This window comes from Heptranchias perlo, chromosome 7, assembly GCF_035084215.1.
Source record: "Heptranchias perlo isolate sHepPer1 chromosome 7, sHepPer1.hap1, whole genome shotgun sequence".
Taxonomy (NCBI): Eukaryota; Metazoa; Chordata; class Chondrichthyes; order Hexanchiformes; family Hexanchidae; genus Heptranchias; species Heptranchias perlo.
This window is the reverse complement of record NC_090331.1, coordinates 5,368,291-5,388,511: the sequence shown is the minus strand read 5'-3', so window position 1 is coordinate 5,388,511 and position 20,221 is coordinate 5,368,291. Positions and strand designations below refer to the sequence as shown.

At 53.0% G+C, this 20,221-nt stretch overlaps 1 protein-coding gene across 1 annotated transcript; it reads left to right on the top strand.

The window, feature by feature from the left end:
- Positions 1 to 368: 368 nt before the first annotated feature.
- Positions 369 to 19,072, top strand: LOC137323253 (SPEG neighbor protein-like). Its single transcript, XM_067986744.1, has 5 exons — positions 369 to 487; positions 7,748 to 7,872; positions 10,927 to 11,234; positions 12,303 to 12,444; positions 18,569 to 19,072. The coding sequence occupies exons 2-5, from the start codon at positions 7,748 to 7,750 to the stop codon at positions 18,705 to 18,707; spliced, it is 714 nt and encodes a 237-aa protein (XP_067842845.1). The 5' UTR covers positions 369 to 487; the 3' UTR covers positions 18,708 to 19,072.
- Positions 19,073 to 20,221: the final 1,149 nt, after the last annotated feature.

Below are 20,221 nucleotides of genomic sequence, written 5' to 3'. Positions count from 1 at the left end.
AGTTTCGTTCAGTATTAATTAAGGGCGGTTCAGTTATTTGATTACACAGCACGGACTCCACATTTAGACCCAGGTTCCCACTGAGAACCCAGACTGAGCACTATATAAGGGATGAGAAGGCCTACCACAAGCCAGTAGGGAGTTCACACTATCTGCACTCAAGGTGCATCGAGACCTGTTCCAAACAAGGTAACTGCTCTCAAAGAATGCGGAGGGAGGGGGGCTAACGAGCTCCAGACAGGCCCTCCCCCCAACCCAGCCCCCAACACCCACACACACCCACCCCTCCCTCCCTCCCTCCCTCCCCCGGCCTGAAGTGGGTTTATAAAGTGGGCTCTCCCTTTGGCTACGGGTTGTCTGTCTCACTGGTGCTTTTCAAGAATATAAAATCTTTTCTTTTTCTTTTTTTTTTAAATCAAAAAATAAATAAAAGCCGGTGAGTGACTGACCGAGGACTGGTGAAAAAGTCTCTCAGTGCTTCACCAGGGTAAGTGACAACATTTAAATTCTCTTCCCAGCCACCCACGCCCCATCCAAACCCTCAAGTTCTAGCATTTAGTAGGGTGGGGGAGGGAGGGAGGGAAGTTAGTGAAATCCGGGAATTAGTTAATCTCCACCGCCTGCTAACCAGTAACCAGTCAATCGGCACAGAGTCACACTGACTGAGCCGTCACTCAGAGGTATCCTGGGTTTTAAAAGAGCTATTCTCGGTCAGTTCAACTATCGGAATAGGAGAGAACATTTCGAGGGAATCTCTCTACAGATTTACTGCCCCTCTCAGCTCACCCTTTGAGAATTAGGGGAGGGTGGCGGTCACTGGACCAGTGATCCAGATGATTGTGAGTTCAAATCTCACCGTGGGCAGTTTGACACGTTTTTAAAAATCTGGAAATAAAATGCCGGTTTCAGTAAAAGCGACCGTGAAGCTGTCGGATTGCCGTTAAAAACCCAACTGGTTTCACTAATGTCCCTCTGAGGAAGGAAACCTGCCGTCCTTACCCGGTCTGGCCCTATACCTGACTCCAGTTCCCACACCCAACGTGGTTGACTCTTAACTTATCTCTAAAGTGGTCCAGCGAGACACTCAGTTGTTTCGTAAAACATGGGACAACGAATGGATGGGCAGTAAATGCCGGCCTCGCCAGCGACGCCCACATTCCCGAGAATGGATTTAATTAATTAATAAACGGCCCGAGCTTTGCCTGATAGTGTCTGTGGTGGAGAGTCTCTAAAACTGAGAGGGACTTAGATAGGATGGTTCCATCATTTGTCTAAAAGTATTGTTAAAATTCTGGTATCAGGAGCTCCCTCTAATTCTATGTTAATTTTTGATGTCAGTAGTATTTAATTTTTTGCAGATATTGTGTGGCAGTGGCTTAGAGGGTTAAATTATGAGGACAGGTTGCTTAGACTAGACTTCTATTCCCTCGAGTTTAGAAGATTAAGGGGTGATCTAATCGAGGTGTTGAAGATGATTAAAGGATTTGATAGTGTAGATAGAGAGAAACTATTTCCTCTGGTGGGGGGAGTCCAGAACAAGGGGGCAGAACCTTAAAATTAGAGCCAGGCCGTTCAGGGGTGATGTCAGGAAACACTTCTTCACACAAAGGGGAGTGGAAATCTGGAACTCTCTCCCCCAAAAGGAGGCTGGGGGTCAATTGAAAATTTCAAAACTGAGATTGATAGATTTTTTGTTGGGTGAGGGGATTAAGGGTTACGGAACCAAGGCGGGTAAATGGAGTTAAGATACAGATCAGCCATGATCTAATTGAATGGCGGAACAGGCTCAAGGGGCTGAATGGCCTCCTCCTGTTCCTATGTTCCGGTGGGTAAGATTGCTGGATCACTGAGGGGTTGTGTGAGTTTTATTGGATTTCGTTCCCGTTTCGATGCAGTTTCTTCCTCTTCTCTGAGCGCTTGAAGTGTTGGGATTGGTCGGGTCCCAGGCGGTGATTTGCGTTGGGGGGTGAGGTGATCAGTGGGTGGGTAGGAGGTGTTGGGGGGGTGGGGTGAACAGCTGGACGTTAGCGGGTGTTGGGGGGTGGGGTGAACAGCTGGACGTTAGCGGGTGTTGGGGGGGTGGGGTGAACAGCTGGACGTTAGCGGGTGTTGGGGGGGTGGGGTGAACAGCTGGACGTTAGCGGGTGTTGGGGGGTGGGGTGAACAGCTGGACATTAGCGGGTGTTGGGGGGTGGGGGTGAACAGCTGGTTGTTGGCGGGTGTTGGGGGGTTGGGGTGAACAGCTGGATGTTGGCGGGTGTTGGGGGGGTGGGGGTGAACAGCTGGTTGTTGGCAGGTGTTGGGGGGGTGAGGGTGAACAGCTGGTTGTTGGCAGGTGTTTGGGGGGGTGGGGTGAACAGCTGGTTGTTGGCGGGTGTTGGGGGGGTGGGGTGAACAGCTGGATGTTGGCGGGTGTTGGGGGGGGTGGAGGTGAACAGTTGGACAGTAGTGGGGTTCGGTCACGGCCCGGGCCATGATATGATTGGTCGATGTGATTACTGCGATCGCCTATTGCTGTTCGTGTTGGGTCAGAGGGGAACTGCCGGCAGCTTCTGACACCCTGCACTGCGAGGCCACACCCTCCGCCAGGAGTCCAAGGCCCCGGTATCGGTGCCTGGCACAGCCGCCGATCTCACTGCGCCAACCTGGGTGGGGGAGGGGGGAAACGTGGAGCAGTCGGTCGTGTGTTTTAACCATCTGATTTCTTATTTGCAACCAAGGAATTAAATCAACAAACATTCCAGGGATTTTCTTTTCATCGAATCGTACAGCACAGAAGGAGGCCATTCGGCCCATCGAGCCTATGCCGGCTCTTTGAACGAGCTATCCAATCAGTCCCACTCCCCTGCCCTTTCCCCATAGCACGGCATATTTTTCCCCTTCAAGTTTTATCCAATTCCCTTTTGAAAGTTATTATTGAATCTGCTTCCACCGCCCTTTCAGGCAGCGCATTCCAGATCAGAACAACTCGCATTAAAAATATTCTCCTCATCTCCCCTCTGGTTCTTTTGCCGATCACCTTAAATCTGTGTCCTCTGGTTACCGACCCTCCCACCAGTGGAAACAGTTTCTCCTTATTTACTCTGTCCAAACCCCTTCATGATTTTGAACACCTCGATCAAATCTCCCCTTAACCTTCTCTGCTCCAAGGAGAACAATCCCAGCTTCTCCAGTCTCTCCACATAACTGAAGTCCCTCATCCCTGGTACCATTCTAGTAAATCTCCTCTGCACCCTCTCCAAGGCCTTGACATCCTTCCTAAGGTGCGGTGCCCAGAATTGGACGCCATACTCCAGCGTGTTTTGCTAATGTCGTATATTGAGTACACAGATGCAAACACCTTTCGAGCTGACCTCGCCCCCCACGCTATGGGCGAGGAGCAGTGCCAGTATTTTTTAAAACTCCACTGAAGAGTGTGGTACATCTCAACGGGCATCAGCGACCTGCCGTACCTCACTCTGGACAATACGTTTTGGCGCACTGTTCGACCATGGGAGGCATCATGGATTAGCCTGAACTTGCCCTGCCGGACATCAACACACAAGCACACAGGGTGGGTGGGGGTGGGGGGGTGCAGTCACTGGGCAGTGATCAGGAGAGGGGGGCGATGGCTGATTTTTGTTCTCCCTTCTCTCTAACCCTAAGGGCACTGAGGCCAATTACAATGCCCAAATTGAGACATCTAATTCATCCAGGGGCAGAGGAGTCTCCAGGGCTGTACTAATCTCGGATGAGGCCTTTACCCCCCAGGACCCTCAGGGTTGGAGGGGGGGAAGATCTGTATCTGAGACTCTCCCCTGTTGGCTGTTCTGGAGTGTGCCATGCTGCAGGAGATATCCGTGAGTAGAGATGTTCGCCTGTATTCCAGTGCTCTCGTGGCCGGCCTCCCATCTCCCACCCTCCGTAAACCCTGGCCGGCCTCCCATCTCCCACCCTCCGTAAACCCTGGCCGGCCTCCCATCTCCCACCCTCCGTAAACCCTGGCCGGCCTCCCACCTCCCACCCTCCGTAAACCCTGGCCGGCCTCCCATCTCCCACCCTCCGTAAACCCTGGCCAGCCTCCCATCTCCCACCCTCCGTGAACTGCAGCTCATCCAAAGCTCTGCTGCCCGTATCCTAACTCGCACCAAGTCCCGTTCACCCATCACCCTCCCTGTCCCCGCTGTCCTACATTGGCTCCCGGTCCGGGAACACCTCGATTTTAAAATTCTCATTCCTGTTTTCAAATCCCTCCATGGCCTCGCCCCCCTCCCTATCGCTGTAATATCCTCCAGCCTCACAACCCTCTGAGATCTCTGCGCTCCTCCAATTCTGGCCTCATGCACATCCCCAATTTTCATCGCTCCACCATTGGCGGCCGTGCCTTCAGCTGCCTGGACCCTAAGCTCTGGAATTCCCTCCCTAAACCTCTCCGCCTCTCTCTCCTCCTTTAAGACGCTCCTTAAAACCTACCTCTTTGACCAAGCTTTTGGTCACCTGTCCTAATATCTCCTTATGTGGCTCGGTGTCAAATTTAGTTTGATAATCGCTCCTGTGAAGCACCTTGGGACGTTTTACTGCATTATGGGCGCTATATGAATGCAGATTGTTGTTGAAGAATGTAATAATTTGCGATAAAGCCTCCTTTAAAATCATAGCACAACCCTCTCACCCCAGGATTCAATCTAGTACCAGAAGATGTACAATCTGTTAATGGTCCTCCTCCAGCCCAGTTGATTCCCCTCTTGTCCTGAAGCTGCCGACTGTTACTGGGATACACCCCAGGGTTTCCGGCACCCTTCTGGTGCCTTGCCCAATGTGGCTATTCGACCGTGGCGGCGTATCACAGCTGAGCCGAGACCCAATCCTAAAACGGGCGGCTGCTTCCACCTCCTCCCAAACACTCATGTCACAGCTGCCCCGTCCAATTGGTGCTGAGTCGCCGGAACTGGGGAAGTCTTGGATGTGATTCCTGGTCTGAGCTGAGTCAGCTAATCCCAGCTGGGGAGGTGAGAGATGTGTACTTCAGGACCCAAAGGCCAGCAAGGGCAAAAGAAATCAGCCTGGGCTACTGCACTGGATCCTTATCCAGTGAGCCCATTGTTGCATTGTGTAACGGGACGGTTGTAACTTTTAACTGGCAGTGGAAAATCGGACATGGTGCATAACAGGGGGCCGATTTGCTGCCGCCCGTTTTAGGATTGGGTCTCGGCTCAGCTGTGATACGCCGCCACAGTCGAGTAGCCACTTTGGGCAAGGCACCAGAAGGGTGCCGGAAGCCCTGGGGTGTATCCCAGTAACAGTCGGCACCTTCAGGACAAGAGGGGAGTCAACTGGGCTGGAGGAGGACAATTAACAGATTGTACAACTTCTGGTACTAGATTGATTCCTGGCATGAGAGGGTTGTCCTTTGAGGAGAGATTGAGTAGAATGGGCCGATACCCTCTGGAGTTTAGGAGAATGAGAGGTGATCTCGTTGAAACATATAAGATTCTGTGGGGGCTTGACAGGGTAGATGCTGAGAGGCTGTTTCCCCTGGCTGGAGAGTCTAGAACCAGGAGACATATTCTCAGGATAAGAGTTGATGATTTAGGACTGAGATGAGGAGGAATTTCTTCACTCAGAGGGTTGTGAATCTTTGGAATTCTCTACCCCAGAGGGCTATGGATGCTGAGTGGTCAAGTATATTCAAGACTGAGATCGATGGATATTTGGACACCAAGGGAATCAAGGGATATGGGGATCGGGCAAGAAAGTGGAGCTGAGGTCAAAGATCAGCCATGATCTTATCCTCCCGATACCCCCACCATCACAGAAGCCAGTCTTCAGCCAATTCGATTCACTCCACGTGATATCAAGAAACGGCTGAATGCACTGGATACAGCAAAGGCTATGGGCCCCGACAACATCCCGGCTGTAGTGCTGCAGACTTGTGCTCCAGAACTAGCCGCGGCTCTAGCCAAACTGTTCCAGTACAGCCACAACACTGGCATCTACCCGACAATGTGGAAAATTGCCCAGGTATGTCCTGTCCACAAAAAGCAGGACAAATCTAATCCGGCCAATTACCGTCCTATCAGTCTACTCTCAATCATCAGCAAAGTGATGGAAGGTGTCGTCGACAGTGCTATCAAGCGGCACTTACTCACCAATAACCTGCTCACCGATGCTCAGTTTGGGTTCCGCCAGGACCACTCGGCTCCAGACCTCATTACAGCCTTGGTCCAAACATGGATAAAAGAGCTGAACTCCAGAGATGAGGTGAGAGTGGCTGCCCTTGACATCAAGGCAGCATTTGACCGAGTGTGGCACCAAGGAGCCCTAGTAAAATTGAAGTCAATGGGAATCAGGAGGAAAACTCTCCAGTGGCTGGAGTCATACCTAGCACAAAGGAAGATGGTAGTGGTTGATGGAGGCCAATCATCTCAGCCCCAGGATATTGCTGCAGGAGTTCCTCAGGGCAGTGTCCTAGGCCCAACCATCTTCAGCATCAATGACCTTCCCTCCATCATAAGGTCAGAAATGGGGATGTTCGCTGATGACTGCACAGTGTTCAGTTCCATTCGCAACCCCTCAGATAATGAAGCAGTCCGTGCCCGCATGCAGCAAGACCTGGACAACATCCAGGCTTGAGCTCATAAGTGGCAAGTAACATTCGCACCAGACAAGTGCCAGGCAATGACCATCTCCAACAAGAGAGAGTCTAACCACCTCCCCTTGACATTCAACAGCATTACCATCGCCGAATCCCCCACCATCAACATCCTGGGGGTCACCATTGACCAGAAACTTAACTGGACCAGCCACATAAATACTGTGGCTACAAGAGCAGGTCAGAGGCTGGGTATTCTGCGGCGAGTGACTCACCTCCTGACTCCCCAAAGCCTTTCCACCATCTACAAGGCCCAATCAGGAGTGCGATGGAATACTCTCCACTTGCCTGGATGAGTGCAGCTCCAACAACACTCAAGAAGCTCGACACCATCCAGGACAAAGCAGCCCGCTTGATTGGCACCCCATCCACCACCCTAAATATTCATTCCCTTTACCACCGGCGCACAGTGGCTGCAGCAACTCGCCAAGGCTTCTTCGACAGTACCTCCCAAACCCGCGACCTCTACCACATAGAAGGACAAGAGCAGCAGGCACATGGGAACAACACCACCTGCACGTTCCCCTCCAAGTCACACACCATCCTGACTTGGAAATATATCGGCCGTTCCTTCATCGTCGCTGGGTCAAAATCCTGGAACTCCCTTCCTAACAGCACTGTGGGAGAACCGTCACCACACGGACTGCAGCGGTTCAAGAAGGCGGCTCACCACCACCTTCTCAAGGGCAATTAAGGATGGGCAATAAATGCTGGCCTCGCCAGTGATGCCCACATCCCATGAACGAATGATAAAAAAGCCGTCTCGAGCGGCCATTTGTCCTACTCCTGCTCCTATTTCTTATGTTTTATGTTAGTTATTACGGTGTTGTGATACTATGGGGTGATTGGAATGAGGGCCTTTGTCCGCGAACACTGCACCAAGACTGGCCAACCTCATTTCGCGTGGGATGCCTGCAGTCAGCAGACGGAGGGGAGTCTCGTCCTGATGGTCTGGGCTCGATTGCCCAAGTCTCAGAGGTGAAAGGTCTGTATCTACCCCGCTGTACTGGGCTATTTTAGGTTTAATGGTAGATTCTGCTCATGACCCGGACCGAGGTGAGGATTTCTGTGTCCGTCCAAGTTCAGAGTCATTCAGAGTCGGTCTGTTTTCCCCAGATGTCGAAGACGGCCCACGCTGCTGTGAAGAAAGGCGCCCCTCCCCCAGGCTGTAGTATCGACATCAAAGACCCCAAAGTCCAAGATGCAGCCATCAAAATCCAGGCTTCGTATCGAGGACACAGGTAATGAGACTCGTCATCGCTGTCCACACACAGAGTCCAGCCGGGGGGGGTCAGTGGGTGGGGTCAGTGGGTGGGGTCAGTGGGTGAGGGTCAGTGAGTGGGGTCAGTGGGTGGGACCAGTGAGGGGGGTTAATGAGTGGGGTCAGTGGGTGGGGTCCGTGAGTGGGGCCAGTGGATGGGGCCAGTGGGTGGGGCCAGTGGGTGGCGTCAGTGAGTGGGGTCAGTGGGTGGGGTCAGTGGGTGGGGTCAGTGGGTGGGGTCAATGAGTGGGGTCAGTGGGTGGGGTCAGTGAGGGGTCAGTGATTTGGATCAGTGAGAGGGGTCAGTGGGTGGGGTCAGTGAGTGGGGTCAATGAGTGGGGCCAGTGGGTGGGGTCAGTGGGTGGGGTCAATGAGTGGGGCCAGTGGGTGGCGTCAGTGAGTGGGGTCAGTGGGTGGGGTCAGTGAGTGGGGTCAGTGAGAGGTCAGTGAATCGGATCAGTGAGAGTGGTCAGTGAGTGGGGTCAGTGAGAGGGGTTAATGGATGGGGTCAGTGAGAGAGGTCAGTGGGTGGGATCAGTAAGAGGGGATAATAGGTGGGGTCAGTGAGAGAGGTCAGTGGGTGGGATCAGTAAGAGGGGATAATAGGTGGGGACAGTGAGAGAGGTCAGTGGGTGGGATCAGTGAGTGGGGCCAGTGGGTGGCGTCAGTGGTGGGGTCAGTGAGTGAGGTCAGTGGGTGGGGGTCAGTGAGTGGGGTCAGTGAGAGGGGTCAGTGAGCAGGGTCAGTGAGGGGTTCGGTGGGTGGGGCCGGTGGGTGGTGTCGGTGGGTGGGATCAGTGAGTGGGGCCAGTGGGTGAGGTCAGTGGGTGGGGGTCAGTGAGTGGGGTCAGTGAGTGGGGTCAGTGAGCAGGGTCAGTGTGCAGGGTCAGTGAGAGGGGTCAATGGGTGGGGTCAGTGAGGGGTTCGGTGGGTGGGGCCGGTGGGTGGTGTCGGTGGGTGGGGCCAGTGGGTGGGGTCAGTGAGTGGGGTCGGTGGGTGGGGTCGGTGGGTGGGGCCGGTGGGTGGTGTCGGTGGGTGGGGTCAGTGAGTGGGGTCGGTGAGTGGGGTCGGTGGGTGGGGTCGGTGGGTGGGGTCGGTGGGTGGGGCCGGTGGGTGGTGTCGGTGGGTGGGGTCAGTGAGGGGTTCGGTGGGTGGGGCCGGTGGATGGTGTCGGTGGGTGGGGTCAGTGAGTGGGGTCGGTGGGTAGGGTCAGTGAGTGGGGTCGGTGGGCGGGGTCAGAGAGCGAGGTCAGTGGGCGGGGTCAGTGAGGGGTTCGGTGGGTGGGGCCGGTGGGTGGGGTCAGTGAGTGGGGTCGGTGGGTAGGGTCAGTGAGTGGGGTCAGTGGGCGGGGTTAGAGAGCGAGTTCAGTGGGCGGGGTCAGTGAGTGAGGTCAGTGAGTGGGGTCAGAGGGTCCCACACTATGTGGGTGAGTCTGAAGTGGGCTAGCAAGGTACTCACTTGCACAAACAATTGTTACCAAAGCCTTGACCTCACCACATCCGTCTCAGGACAACCAGGGATGGACAATAAAAACAGTTTTGCTGCAGCACCCTGAGAATCAACTCAAACAATCCACTCCGAATCCTGTATAATAATAACAGAATTTGACTCTTTTCTCTCCAACAATGGCCCTGACAAGTCGCAGCAACTTGTACTTAAATAGAACCCGTCGTGTTATAAATCTTAAAATTAGAGCTAGGCGTCCAGGAGGGAAATCAGGAAGCATTTTTTCACACAAAAGGTAGTGGCTACCTGGAACTCTCTCCCCCAAAGGCTGGAGATGCTGGGGGTCGACTGGGGGTCACTGAGATCGATAGACTTTTGTTGGGTCAGGGTATCAAGGGATATGGAGCAAAGGCGGGTAAATGGAGTTAAGATACAGATCAGCCATGACCTGATTGAATGGTGGAAAAGGGTAAGGGGCTGAATGGCCTCCTCCTGTTCCAAAGTTGCTGAGATGGTAGATGCTGAGAGATTGTTACCCCTGGCTGGAGAGTCTAGAACTAGAGGGCATAGTCTCAGGATAAGGGGTCGGCCATTTAAGACTGAGATGAGGAGGGATTTCTTCACTCAGAGGTTGTGAATCTTTGGAATTCTCCCCCAGAGGGCTGTGGATGCTGAGTCGATGAATATATTCAAGAATAAGATCGATAGATTTCTGGACTCTCGGGGAATCAAGGGATATGGGGATCGGGCGGGAAAGTGGAGTTGAGGTCAAAGATCAGCCATGATCTTATTGGATGGCGGAGCAGGCTCGAGGGGCCGTGTGACCTACGCCTGCTCCTATTTCTTATGTTTTTAAAGTGATTCACAGAGGAGAAAAGATGAATGCCAAAGAGTTAATGGAGGTAAACAAAGATGTGGTCATAGGGGTAGGTTTGAGTGGGGCAACAAAGGGTTTTGGGGGAAGAGTTGCAGAGAATGCAGCCAAGAAGGGTTCTGTCTTCAAAGGCGGAGAAGACGGAATCGAGGAATTCAATCGTCAAAACATCGGTGCAAATCCCAGATTCCCATAAAACGGAATTTGACCGATTCAGTCAATTTAACAACCCTGAAAAAGAGAGAGGAGAACTCCAATCATTCTGCCTGAGCTGGTTTCAAGGCCAGGTCCCAGAGGTAAAAGATACGTTCGAGCACACCCTGCCGTTCAGTCCAGTCTTCCTCTCTTGCCATTGCTTTCCATCATTTCACATGCTTTTTTATTATTCGTTCATGGGATGTGGGCGTCGCTGGTGAGGCCGGCATTTATTGCCCATCCCTAACTGCCCTTGAGAAGGTGGTGGTGAGCCGCCTTCCTGAACTGCTGCAGTCCGTGTGGTGACGGTTCTCCCACAGTGCTGTTGGGAAGGGAGTTCCAGGATTTTGACCCAGCGACGATGAAGGAACGGCGATATATTTCCAAGTCGGGATGGTGTGTGACTTGGAGGGGAACGTGCAGGTGGTGTTGTTCCCATGCGCCTGCTGCCCTTGTCCTCGCTCTAACAACTTTCTCTCTTCATCCCTCTCATCCGCCCTCCCCTCCCCCCCCAACCCAGATCCCGTAAAGAGATGAGGGAGAAAGGCCCGCCCAAAATCCTGAAAGCATTGAAGGACATTGTCCTGATCGAAGGCAGTGCGGCCAGGCTCGACTGCAGGGTCAGTGCTTTCCCAGACCCCCTCATCCGCTGGTCCAAGGACGGTCAAGAGTTGAAGGACGGGCCCAAGTACCGCTACATGTTTGAGGACCCTGACGTGGTGGCGTTGGTGGTTAGAGACGGGACACTCTCTGATCTGGGCACATACACCATCTCAATCACTAACACCTTTGGAGAAGCTTTCGACTCTGCAAAGATCATCATTGAAGGTAAGGAGATGGCTTCGCTTTTCTTGTTAGTCGCATCCCAAAAGTTGCCTTCCCCTATCATGTCTCTCCCTACCTTATTGAAAGTCCCCTCAACTTTCCCCTCTCTAACTCCTCCTAAGCTCCAATTCTCCTGCCCTACCCACTCCTTAAGTGTCGGCTGTGGCTCTGTGGTAGCACTCTCTTGCCTCTGAGACAGAAGGTTTGTGGGTTCAAGTCCCACTCCAGAGACTTGAGCCCAATAATCTAGGCTGATAGTCCAAGTTCAATTGGAGGAGCTGTCTTTCAGATGAGATATTAAACCAAGGCCCCATCTGCTCTCTCAGGTGGATGTAAAAGATCCCGTGGAACTATTTGAAGAAGAGCAGGGGAGTTCTCCCCGGTGTCCTGGCCAATCATCCTCCACCCCCTGATATTTTGTCCAGTATCCTGTGCCACTCATCTCACTGACTTAAAGTCTCTCAACATCCCTTAGTGGCCTCACTCTGTCCTATCACTACAACCTCCAACATTCCCTGACTCTGACCACCTGTTTCACCCCCTCAGTGGCTTCAACCCAACTCCCTGACGCTCCCTCCCTGAACCTCCCCAGTTGGCAAAAATCCAGGGGAGGAGATGAGGGGAAATTTTTTTACGCAGCGAGTTGTGATGATCTGGAATGCGCTGCCTGAAAGGGCGGTGGAAGCAGATTCAATCATAACTTTCAAAAGGGAATTGGATAAATACTTGAAAAGGAGTAATTTGCAGGGCCATGGGGAAAGAGCGGGGAGAATGGGACCAATTGGATAGCTCTTTCAAAGAGCCGGCACAGGCACGATGGGCCAAATGGCCTCCTCCTGTGCTGTACCTACCATGATACCATGATAAACCCTATAGAGATGTTGATTGTTGGGGAGGGGGCCCTTAACCGTGTTAGTGGGAGACCATCAGGATGGAGAACCTTGACTCTAGAGTCTCGAAGGTAACGCCTCCCTCGAGCGCGAGGGGCCCCTCGGTGGGTTCCGCGCTCTCAGCTTCCTCCAGCCGACCTCCGCGCCCTCTCGCTCTCACCCTCTGTTCATCTCTTTCTAGTGCCGGGGAAGATAGAGAAAGGACCCGACAGCGTGAAAGTAAAGGCGGGGCAGACGGTGAAGCTGGTGGCCCACATCAGCGGGGAGCCGGAGCCTGACGTGGGATGGGCCAAGGACGGAGAGGACATCGAGGAAGATAACAGGTAACGGGGGTCGGCGTTCCAGACTGGGGTGGGGGTATGGGGGGGGTGCCTGGACCGGGGGGGTTAGGATGGTGAGGGTGTTGGGCCAGGCAGCAATCTTTCCCATGGCAAGTGATATTTAAGACTTAACCTGGCATTGAAATGTTTTATTTATATCGTTCTCGGGATGTGGGCGTCGCTGGCGAGGCCGGCATTTACTGCCCGTCCCTAATTGCCCTGAGAAGGTGGCGGTGAGCCTTCTTCATGAACCAATGGTAGCGGTCTGAAACGACCGAGTGTCTCGCTAGGCCACTTCAGAGGGCAGTTAAAAGTCAATCAGGTTGGTGTGGGACTGGAGTCACATAGACCAGACCGGGTAAGGACGGCAGGTTTCCTTCCCCTAATGGGCATGAGTGAAACCAGTGGGGTTTTTAACGACAATCCGGCAGCTTCACAGTCACTTTTACTGATGCTGAAACCCAATTCCAATTCTCAAGCTGCCACTTGGTGGGATTTGAAGTCGCGTCCTGCTGGATTACTAGTCCAGACTCCTGGATTACTAGTCCAGACTCCAGATTACTAGTCCAGACTCCAGGATTACTAGTCCAGACCCCTCGATTACCAGTCCAGGCCCCTGGATTACCAGCCCAGACTCCAGGATTACTAGTCCAGACCCCTCGATTACTTGTCCAGGCCCCTGGATTACTAGCCCAGACCCCTGGATTACTAGCACAGGCCCCTGGATTACTAGCACAGGCCCCTGGATTACGAGTCCAAACTCATGGATTACTAGCCCAAACTCCTGGATTACTAGCACAGGCCCCTGGATTACTAGTCCAGGTCCCTGGATTACTGGTCCAGGTCCCTGGATTACCGGCCCAGACTCCTGGATTACTAGTCCAGACTCCTGGATTACTAGCCCAGACCCCTGGATTACTAGCACAGGCCCCTGGATTACTAGTCCAGGTCCCTGGATTACCAGCCCAGACTCCTGGATTACTAGCACAGGCCCCTGGATTACTAGTCCAGGCCCCTGGATTACTAGTCCAGACTCCTGGATTACTAGCACAGGCCCCTGGATTACTAGTCCAGGCCCCTGGATTACTAGTCCAGACTCCTGGATTACTGGTCCAGGCCCCTGGATTACTAGTCCAGGCCCCTGGATTACTGGTCCAGGCCCCTGGATTACTAGCACAGGCCCCTGGATTACTAGTCCAGACTCCTGGATTACTAGTCCAGGCCCCTGGATTACTGGTCCAGGCCCCTGGATTACTAGCACAGGCCCCTGGATTACTAGTCCAGACTCCTGGATTACTAGTCCAGGCCCCTGGATTACTATCCCAGACTCCTGGATTACTGGTCCAGACTCCTGGATTACTAGCCCAAACTCCTGGATTACTAGCACAGGCCCCTGGATTACTAGTCCAGGTCCCTGGATTACTGGTCCAGGTCCCTGGATTACCGGCCCAGACTCCTGGATTACTAGTCCAGACTCCTGGATTACTAGCCCAGACCCCTGGATTACTAGCACAGGCCCCAGGATTACTAGTCCAGGTCCCTGGATTACCAGCCCAGACTCCTGGATTACTAGCACAGGCCCCTGGATTACTAGTCCAGGCCCCTGGATTACTAGTCCAGACTCCTGGATTACTGGTCCAGGCCCCTGGATTACTAGCACAGGCCCCTGGATTACTAGTCCAGACTCCTGGATTACTAGTCCAGGCCCCTGGATTACTGGTCCAGGCCCCTGGATTACTAGCACAGGCCCCTGGATTACTAGTCCAGACTCCTGGATTACTAGTCCAGGCCCCTGGATTACTGGTCCAGGCCCCTGGATTACTAGCCCAGACTCCTGGATTACTGGTCCAGACTCCTGGATTACTAGCCCAGACTCCTGGATTACTGGCCCAGACTCCTGGATTACTGTTCCAGGCCCCTGGATTACTAGCCCAGACTCCTGGATTACTAGTCCAGATTCCTGGATTACTAGCCCAGGCCCCTGGATTACTGGTCCAGGCCCCTGGATTACTAGTCCAGACTCCTGGATTACTGGCCCAGACTCCTGGATTACTAGTCCAGATTCCTGGATTACTAGCCCAGGCCCCTGGATTACTAGTCCAGGCCCCTGGATTACTGGTCCAGGCCCCTGGATTACTAGCACAGGCCCCTGGATTACTAGTCCAGACTCCTGGATTACTAGTCCAGGCCCCTGGATTACTGGTCCAGGCCCCTGGATTACTATCCCAGACTCCTGGATTACTGGTCCAGACTCCTGGATTACTAGCCCAGACTCCTGGATTACTAGCCCAGACTCCTGGATTACTGGTCCAGGCCCCTGGATTACTAGCCCAGTCTCCTGGATTACTAGTCCAGACTCCTGGATTACTAGCCCAGGCCATTGGACTACTAGCCCAGACTCCAGGATTACTAGCCCAGACTCCTGGATTACTAGTCCAGGCCCCTGGATTACTGGTCCAGGCCCCTGGATTACTAGTCCAGACCCCTGGATTACTAGCCCAGACTCCTGGATTACTAGTCCAGTCTCCTGGATTACTAGTCCAGGCCCCTGGATTACTAGCCCAGACTCCTGGATTACTGGTCCAGACTCCTGGATTACTAGCCCAGACTCCTGGATTACTGGCCCAGACTCCTGGATTACTAGCCCAGACTCCTGGATTACTGGTCCAGACTCCTGGATTACTAGCCCAGGCCCCTGGATTACTAGCCCAGACTCCTGGATTACCAGCCCAGACTCCTGGATTACTAGTCCAGACTCCTGGATTACTAGCCCAGGCCCCTGGATTACTAGCCCAGACTCCTGGATTACTAGTCCAGACTCCTGGATTACTGGCCCAGGTCCCTGGATTACTATCACAGGCCCCTCGATTACTAGCCCAGACTCCTGGATTACTAGTCCAGACTCCTGGATTACTAGCCCAGGTGCCTGGATTACTAGTCCAGACCCCTGGATTACTAGGTTCAAGCCCCTGGATTACTGGTCCAGACCCCTGGATTACTAGCCCAGGCCCCTGGATTACTAGCCCAGACTCCTGGATTACTAGTCCAGGCCCCTGGATTACTAGTCCAGGCCCCTGGATTACTGGTCCAGGCCCCTGGATTACTAGCACAGGCCCCTGGAATGCTAGTCCAGACTCCTGGATTACTAGTCCAGGCCCCTGGATTACTAGTCCAGGCCCCTGGATTACGAGCACAGGCCCCTGGATTACTAGTCCAGACTCCTGGATTTCTAGTCCAGGCCCCTGGATTACTAGTCCAGGCCCCTGGATTACTAGCACAGGCCCCTGGATTACTAGTCCAGACTCCTGGATTACTAGTCCAGGCCCCTGGATTACTAGCCCAGACTCCTGGATTACTGGCCCAGACTCCTGGGTTACTAGCCCAGACTCCTGGATTACTGGCCCAGACTCCTGGATTACTAGCCCAGACTCCTGGATTACTAGTCCAGATTCCTGGATTACTAGCCCAGACTCCTGGATTACTGGCCCAGACTCCTGGATTACTGGCCCAGACTCCTGGATTACTAGCCCAGACTCCTGGATTACTGGCCCAGACTCCTGGATTACTAGCCCAGACTCCTGGATTACTAATCCATACTCCTGGATTACCAGCCCAGACTCCTGGCTTTCTAGTCCAGACTCCTGGATTACTAGCCCAGGCCCCTGGATTACAAGTCCAGACTCCTGGATTACTAGTCCAGACTCCTGGATTACTGGCCCAGGTCCCTGGATTACTAGCCCAGGCCCCTGGATTACTAGCCCAGACTCCTGGATTACTAGTCCAGACTCCTGGATTACTAGTCCAGACCCCTGGATTACTAGCCCAGACTCCTGGATTACTAGTCCAGACTCCTGGATTACTAGCCCAGGCCCCTGGATTACAAGTCCAGACTCCTGGATTACTAGTCCAGACTCCTGGATTACTGGCCCAGGTCCCTGGATTACTAGCCCAGGCCCCTGGATTACTAGCCCAGACTCCTGGATTACTAGCCCAGACTCCTGGATTACTAGCCCAGGTCCCTGGATTACTAGTCCAGACCCCTGGATTACTGGTCCAGGCCCCTGGATTACTAGTCCAGACTCCTGGATTACTAGCCCAGACTCCTGGATTACTAGTCCAGACTCCTGGATTACTAGCCCAGACTCCTGGATTACTAGCCCAGACTCCTGGATTACTTGCCCAGACTCCTGGATTACTAGTCCAGACTCCTGGATTACTAGTCCAGACCCCTGGATTACTAGCCCAGACTCCTGGATTACTGGTCCAGACTCCTGGATTACTAGCCCAGACTCCTGGATTACTAGCCCAGACTCCTGGATTACTAGCCCAGACTCCTGGATTACTAGTCCAGACTCCTGGATTACTAGTCCAGACCCCTGGATTACTAGCCCAGACTCCTGGATTACTAGCCCAGACTCCTGGATTACTAGTCCAGACTCCTGGATTACTTGTCCAGACTCCTGGATTACTAGTCCAGACTCCTGGATTACTTGTCCAGACTCCTGGATTACTAGTCCAGACTCCTGGATTACTTGTCCAGACTCCTGGATTACTAGCCCAGACTCCTGGATTACTAGCCCAGGTCCCTGGATTACTAGTCCAGACCCCTGGATTACTGGTCCAGGCCCCTGGATTACTAGTCCAGACTCCTGGATTACTAGCCCAGACTCCTGGATTACTAGTCCAGACTCCTGGATTACTAGCCCAGACTCCTGGATTACTAGCCCAGACTCCTGGATTACTTGCCCAGACTCCTGGATTACTAGTCCAGACTCCTGGATTACTAGTCCAGACCCCTGGATTACTAGCCCAGACTCCTGGATTACTAGCCCAGACTCCTGGATTACTAGTCCAGACCCCTGGATTACTAGGTTCAAGCCCCTGGATTACTAGTCCAGACTCCTGGATTACTAGTCCAGACTCCTGGATTACTAGCCCAGACTCCTGGATTACTAGCCCAGACTCCTGGATTACTAGCCCAGACTCCTGGATTACTAGTCCAGACCCCTGGATTACTAGGTTCAAGCCCCTGGATTACTAGCCCAGACTCCTGGATTACTAGCCCAGACTCCTGGATTACTAGTCCAGACTCCTGGATTACTTGTCCAGACTCCTGGATTACTAGTCCAGACTCCTGGATTACTAGGTTCAAGCCCCTGGATTACTAGCCCAGACTCCTGGATTACTAGTCCAGTAATATAGCCACTACACTACCCGTACCCAGTATTCTGAGTCGGTGGAGGTGAATTCTGCCCAGGGAGGGGTGGGAGCAGGAATTTGGGACAAAGTCCAGTTCCAAAGTGCTGCCTTGGATTCCGGTGTTGTGGGGGGTGGGAGTGTGGAGACTTAAGCAAGTATTTAATATAATCGGCAAAAGAACCAGGGGGGAGATGAGGAGAAATGTTTTTTACGCAGCGAGTTGTTCTGATCTGGAATGTGCTGCCTGAAAGGGCGGTGGAAGCAGATTCGATAATAACTTTCAAAAGGGGAATTGGATAAAAACTTGAAAAGGAAAAATTGGCAGGGCCACAGGGGAAAGGGCAGGAGGAGTGGGACTAATGGGATAGCTCTTTCAAAGAGCCGGCACAGGCACGATGGGCTGAGTGGCCTCCTCCTGTGCTGTACGACTCTATGATTCTAGGCTCTTGCAGAGAGGGTTGCCAAGCCTCCAGGATTGTCCTGACACAGCTGGGAGCAAAACCCGGGGAGAATAATCATCGAGGCACTGAAAAAAATCTGAATGTCTGTTTCATTTTCTTGGAACACTCCTGTTTATTGGTTATAAAAATATTCGGAGATGAGAAAAAAGGCTGTTTGACTGACAGTCAACAATCATTCAGCCGGATAACAAAGAGTCTTTTCCCTATCCGGATGGCCATGGGAAGACGGGGCTCCGCGAGGATGGACATGTCGGGCGACCAATGGCGGGAATGGCGGGGTGGGGGAGGGGTGCTGTTATCGACGGGAGGATCACGTGACATTCAACCAGAGTTGGTAACCCGACTTGCAGGGAACGTGTGTCAGGACAAAGTCGGGGGGGGTAGGGGGGTAGGGGGGTAATATCTTTTACACCTGTAACAAACTGTAGGCCTCAATCTGGAACTCAATGCCTCTCTTTCTCTTCCAGAGTGTTCTATGATATTGAAGCAAACACCACCACCCTGACAATCAAAAACGTCGTAGCATCGGACGCGGGCAAGTACGAAATCTTCGTGGAGAACAGTCTGGGAATGGATCAATCCTTCGCCAGAGTCGATGTCAACTGAAATCACTCCTTCGCCATCTCTCTCTCTCCTTCTCTCTCTCCTACTCTCTCTCTCTCTCTCTCTCTCCTTCTCTCTCTCTCTCTCTTTCTCTCTCCTACTCTCTCTCCCTCTCTCTCTCTCCTTCTCTCCCTCTCTCTATCTCTCGCACTCCCCGTATCCGTGTTTAGATCAACAAAAAAAAAAACAAAGGCCCAACTGAACCATCACCCCGAGCAACGCCAATCCCAGAAGTCACTACAACCGTGACCCGGAGAACTCCAGACTTGATAAAGGAAAGAAGAGAAATTGTTGGAGTTTGCTGACTCTTCATAAAAGCCGCACACAAGTCCGATGTTAACTAATACTCAGTACCCCTCCTCCTGACCGGCCCACAGTGTCAGGTGGTTATCTTTTGTTTAAAATAAATATTGAAACTGTTTCATTAACTCGTTTTTGTGTCGTTGCTTCTTTACGAGTTACATCAGCAGAAGAGCAAGAAAAGATCATCGGGCCCAATCCATCTGTTAGACGGTGCTTCATACTGGAATCTCCATCTCCCCATATCCCTCAATCCCACCATCTCCCCATATCCCTCAATCCCACCATCCCCTCATATCCCTCAACCGCACCATCTCCCCATATCCCTCAAACCCACCATCTCCCCATATCCCTCAAACCCACCATCTCCCCATATCCCTCAATCCCACCATCTCCCGATATCCCTCAAACCCACCATCTCCCCAGATCCCTCAACCCCACCATCTCCCCATATGCCTCAACCCCACCATTTCCCCATATCCCTCAACCCCACCATCTCCCCATATCCCTCAAACCCACCATCTCCCCATATCCCTCAAACCCGTCTTCTCACCATATCCCTCAACCCCACCATCTCCCCATATCCCTCAACCCACCATCTCCCCACATTGCTCAAACCCACTATCTCCCCATATCCCTCAACCCCACCATCTCCCCATATCCCTCAACCCCACCACCTCCCCATATCCCTCAAACCCACCATCTCCCCATATCCCTCAACCTCGTCTTCTCACCATATCCCTCAACCCCACCATCTCCCCATACCCCTCAACCCCGCCATTTCCCCATATCCCTCAACCCCACCATCTCCCCATAACCCTCAATCCCGCCATCTCCCCATAACCCTCAAACCCACCATCTCCCCATATCCCTCAATCCCACCATCTCCCCATATCCCTCAATCCCACCATCTCCCCCCATCCCTCAACCCCACCATCTCCCCATATCCCTCAACCCCACCATCTCCCCATATCCCTCAACCCCGCCATCTCCCCATATCCCTCAACCCCACCATCTCCCCATATCCCTCAACCCCACCATCTCCCCATATCCCTCAACCCCACCATCTCCCCATATCCCTCAACCCCACCATCTCCCCATATCCCTCAACCCCGCCATCTCCCCATATCCCTCAACCCCACCATCTCCCCATATCCCTCAACCCCACCATCTCCCCATATCTCTCAACCCCACCATCTCCCCATATCCCTCAACCC

Bases quoted from the DNA above. Each gene is read 5' to 3' on its own strand.
- LOC137323253 (XM_067986744.1), top strand. From the start codon at position 7,748: ATGTCGAAGACGGCCCACGCTGCTGTGAAGAAAGGCGCCCCTCCCCCA. The intron at 11,235-12,302 runs GTAAGGAGATGG...ATCTCTTTCTAG, and splicing joins TGCAAAGATCATCATTGAAG to TGCCGGGGAAGATAGAGAAA. The intron at 12,445-18,568 runs GTAACGGGGGTC...TTTCTCTTCCAG, and splicing joins GACATCGAGGAAGATAACAG to AGTGTTCTATGATATTGAAG.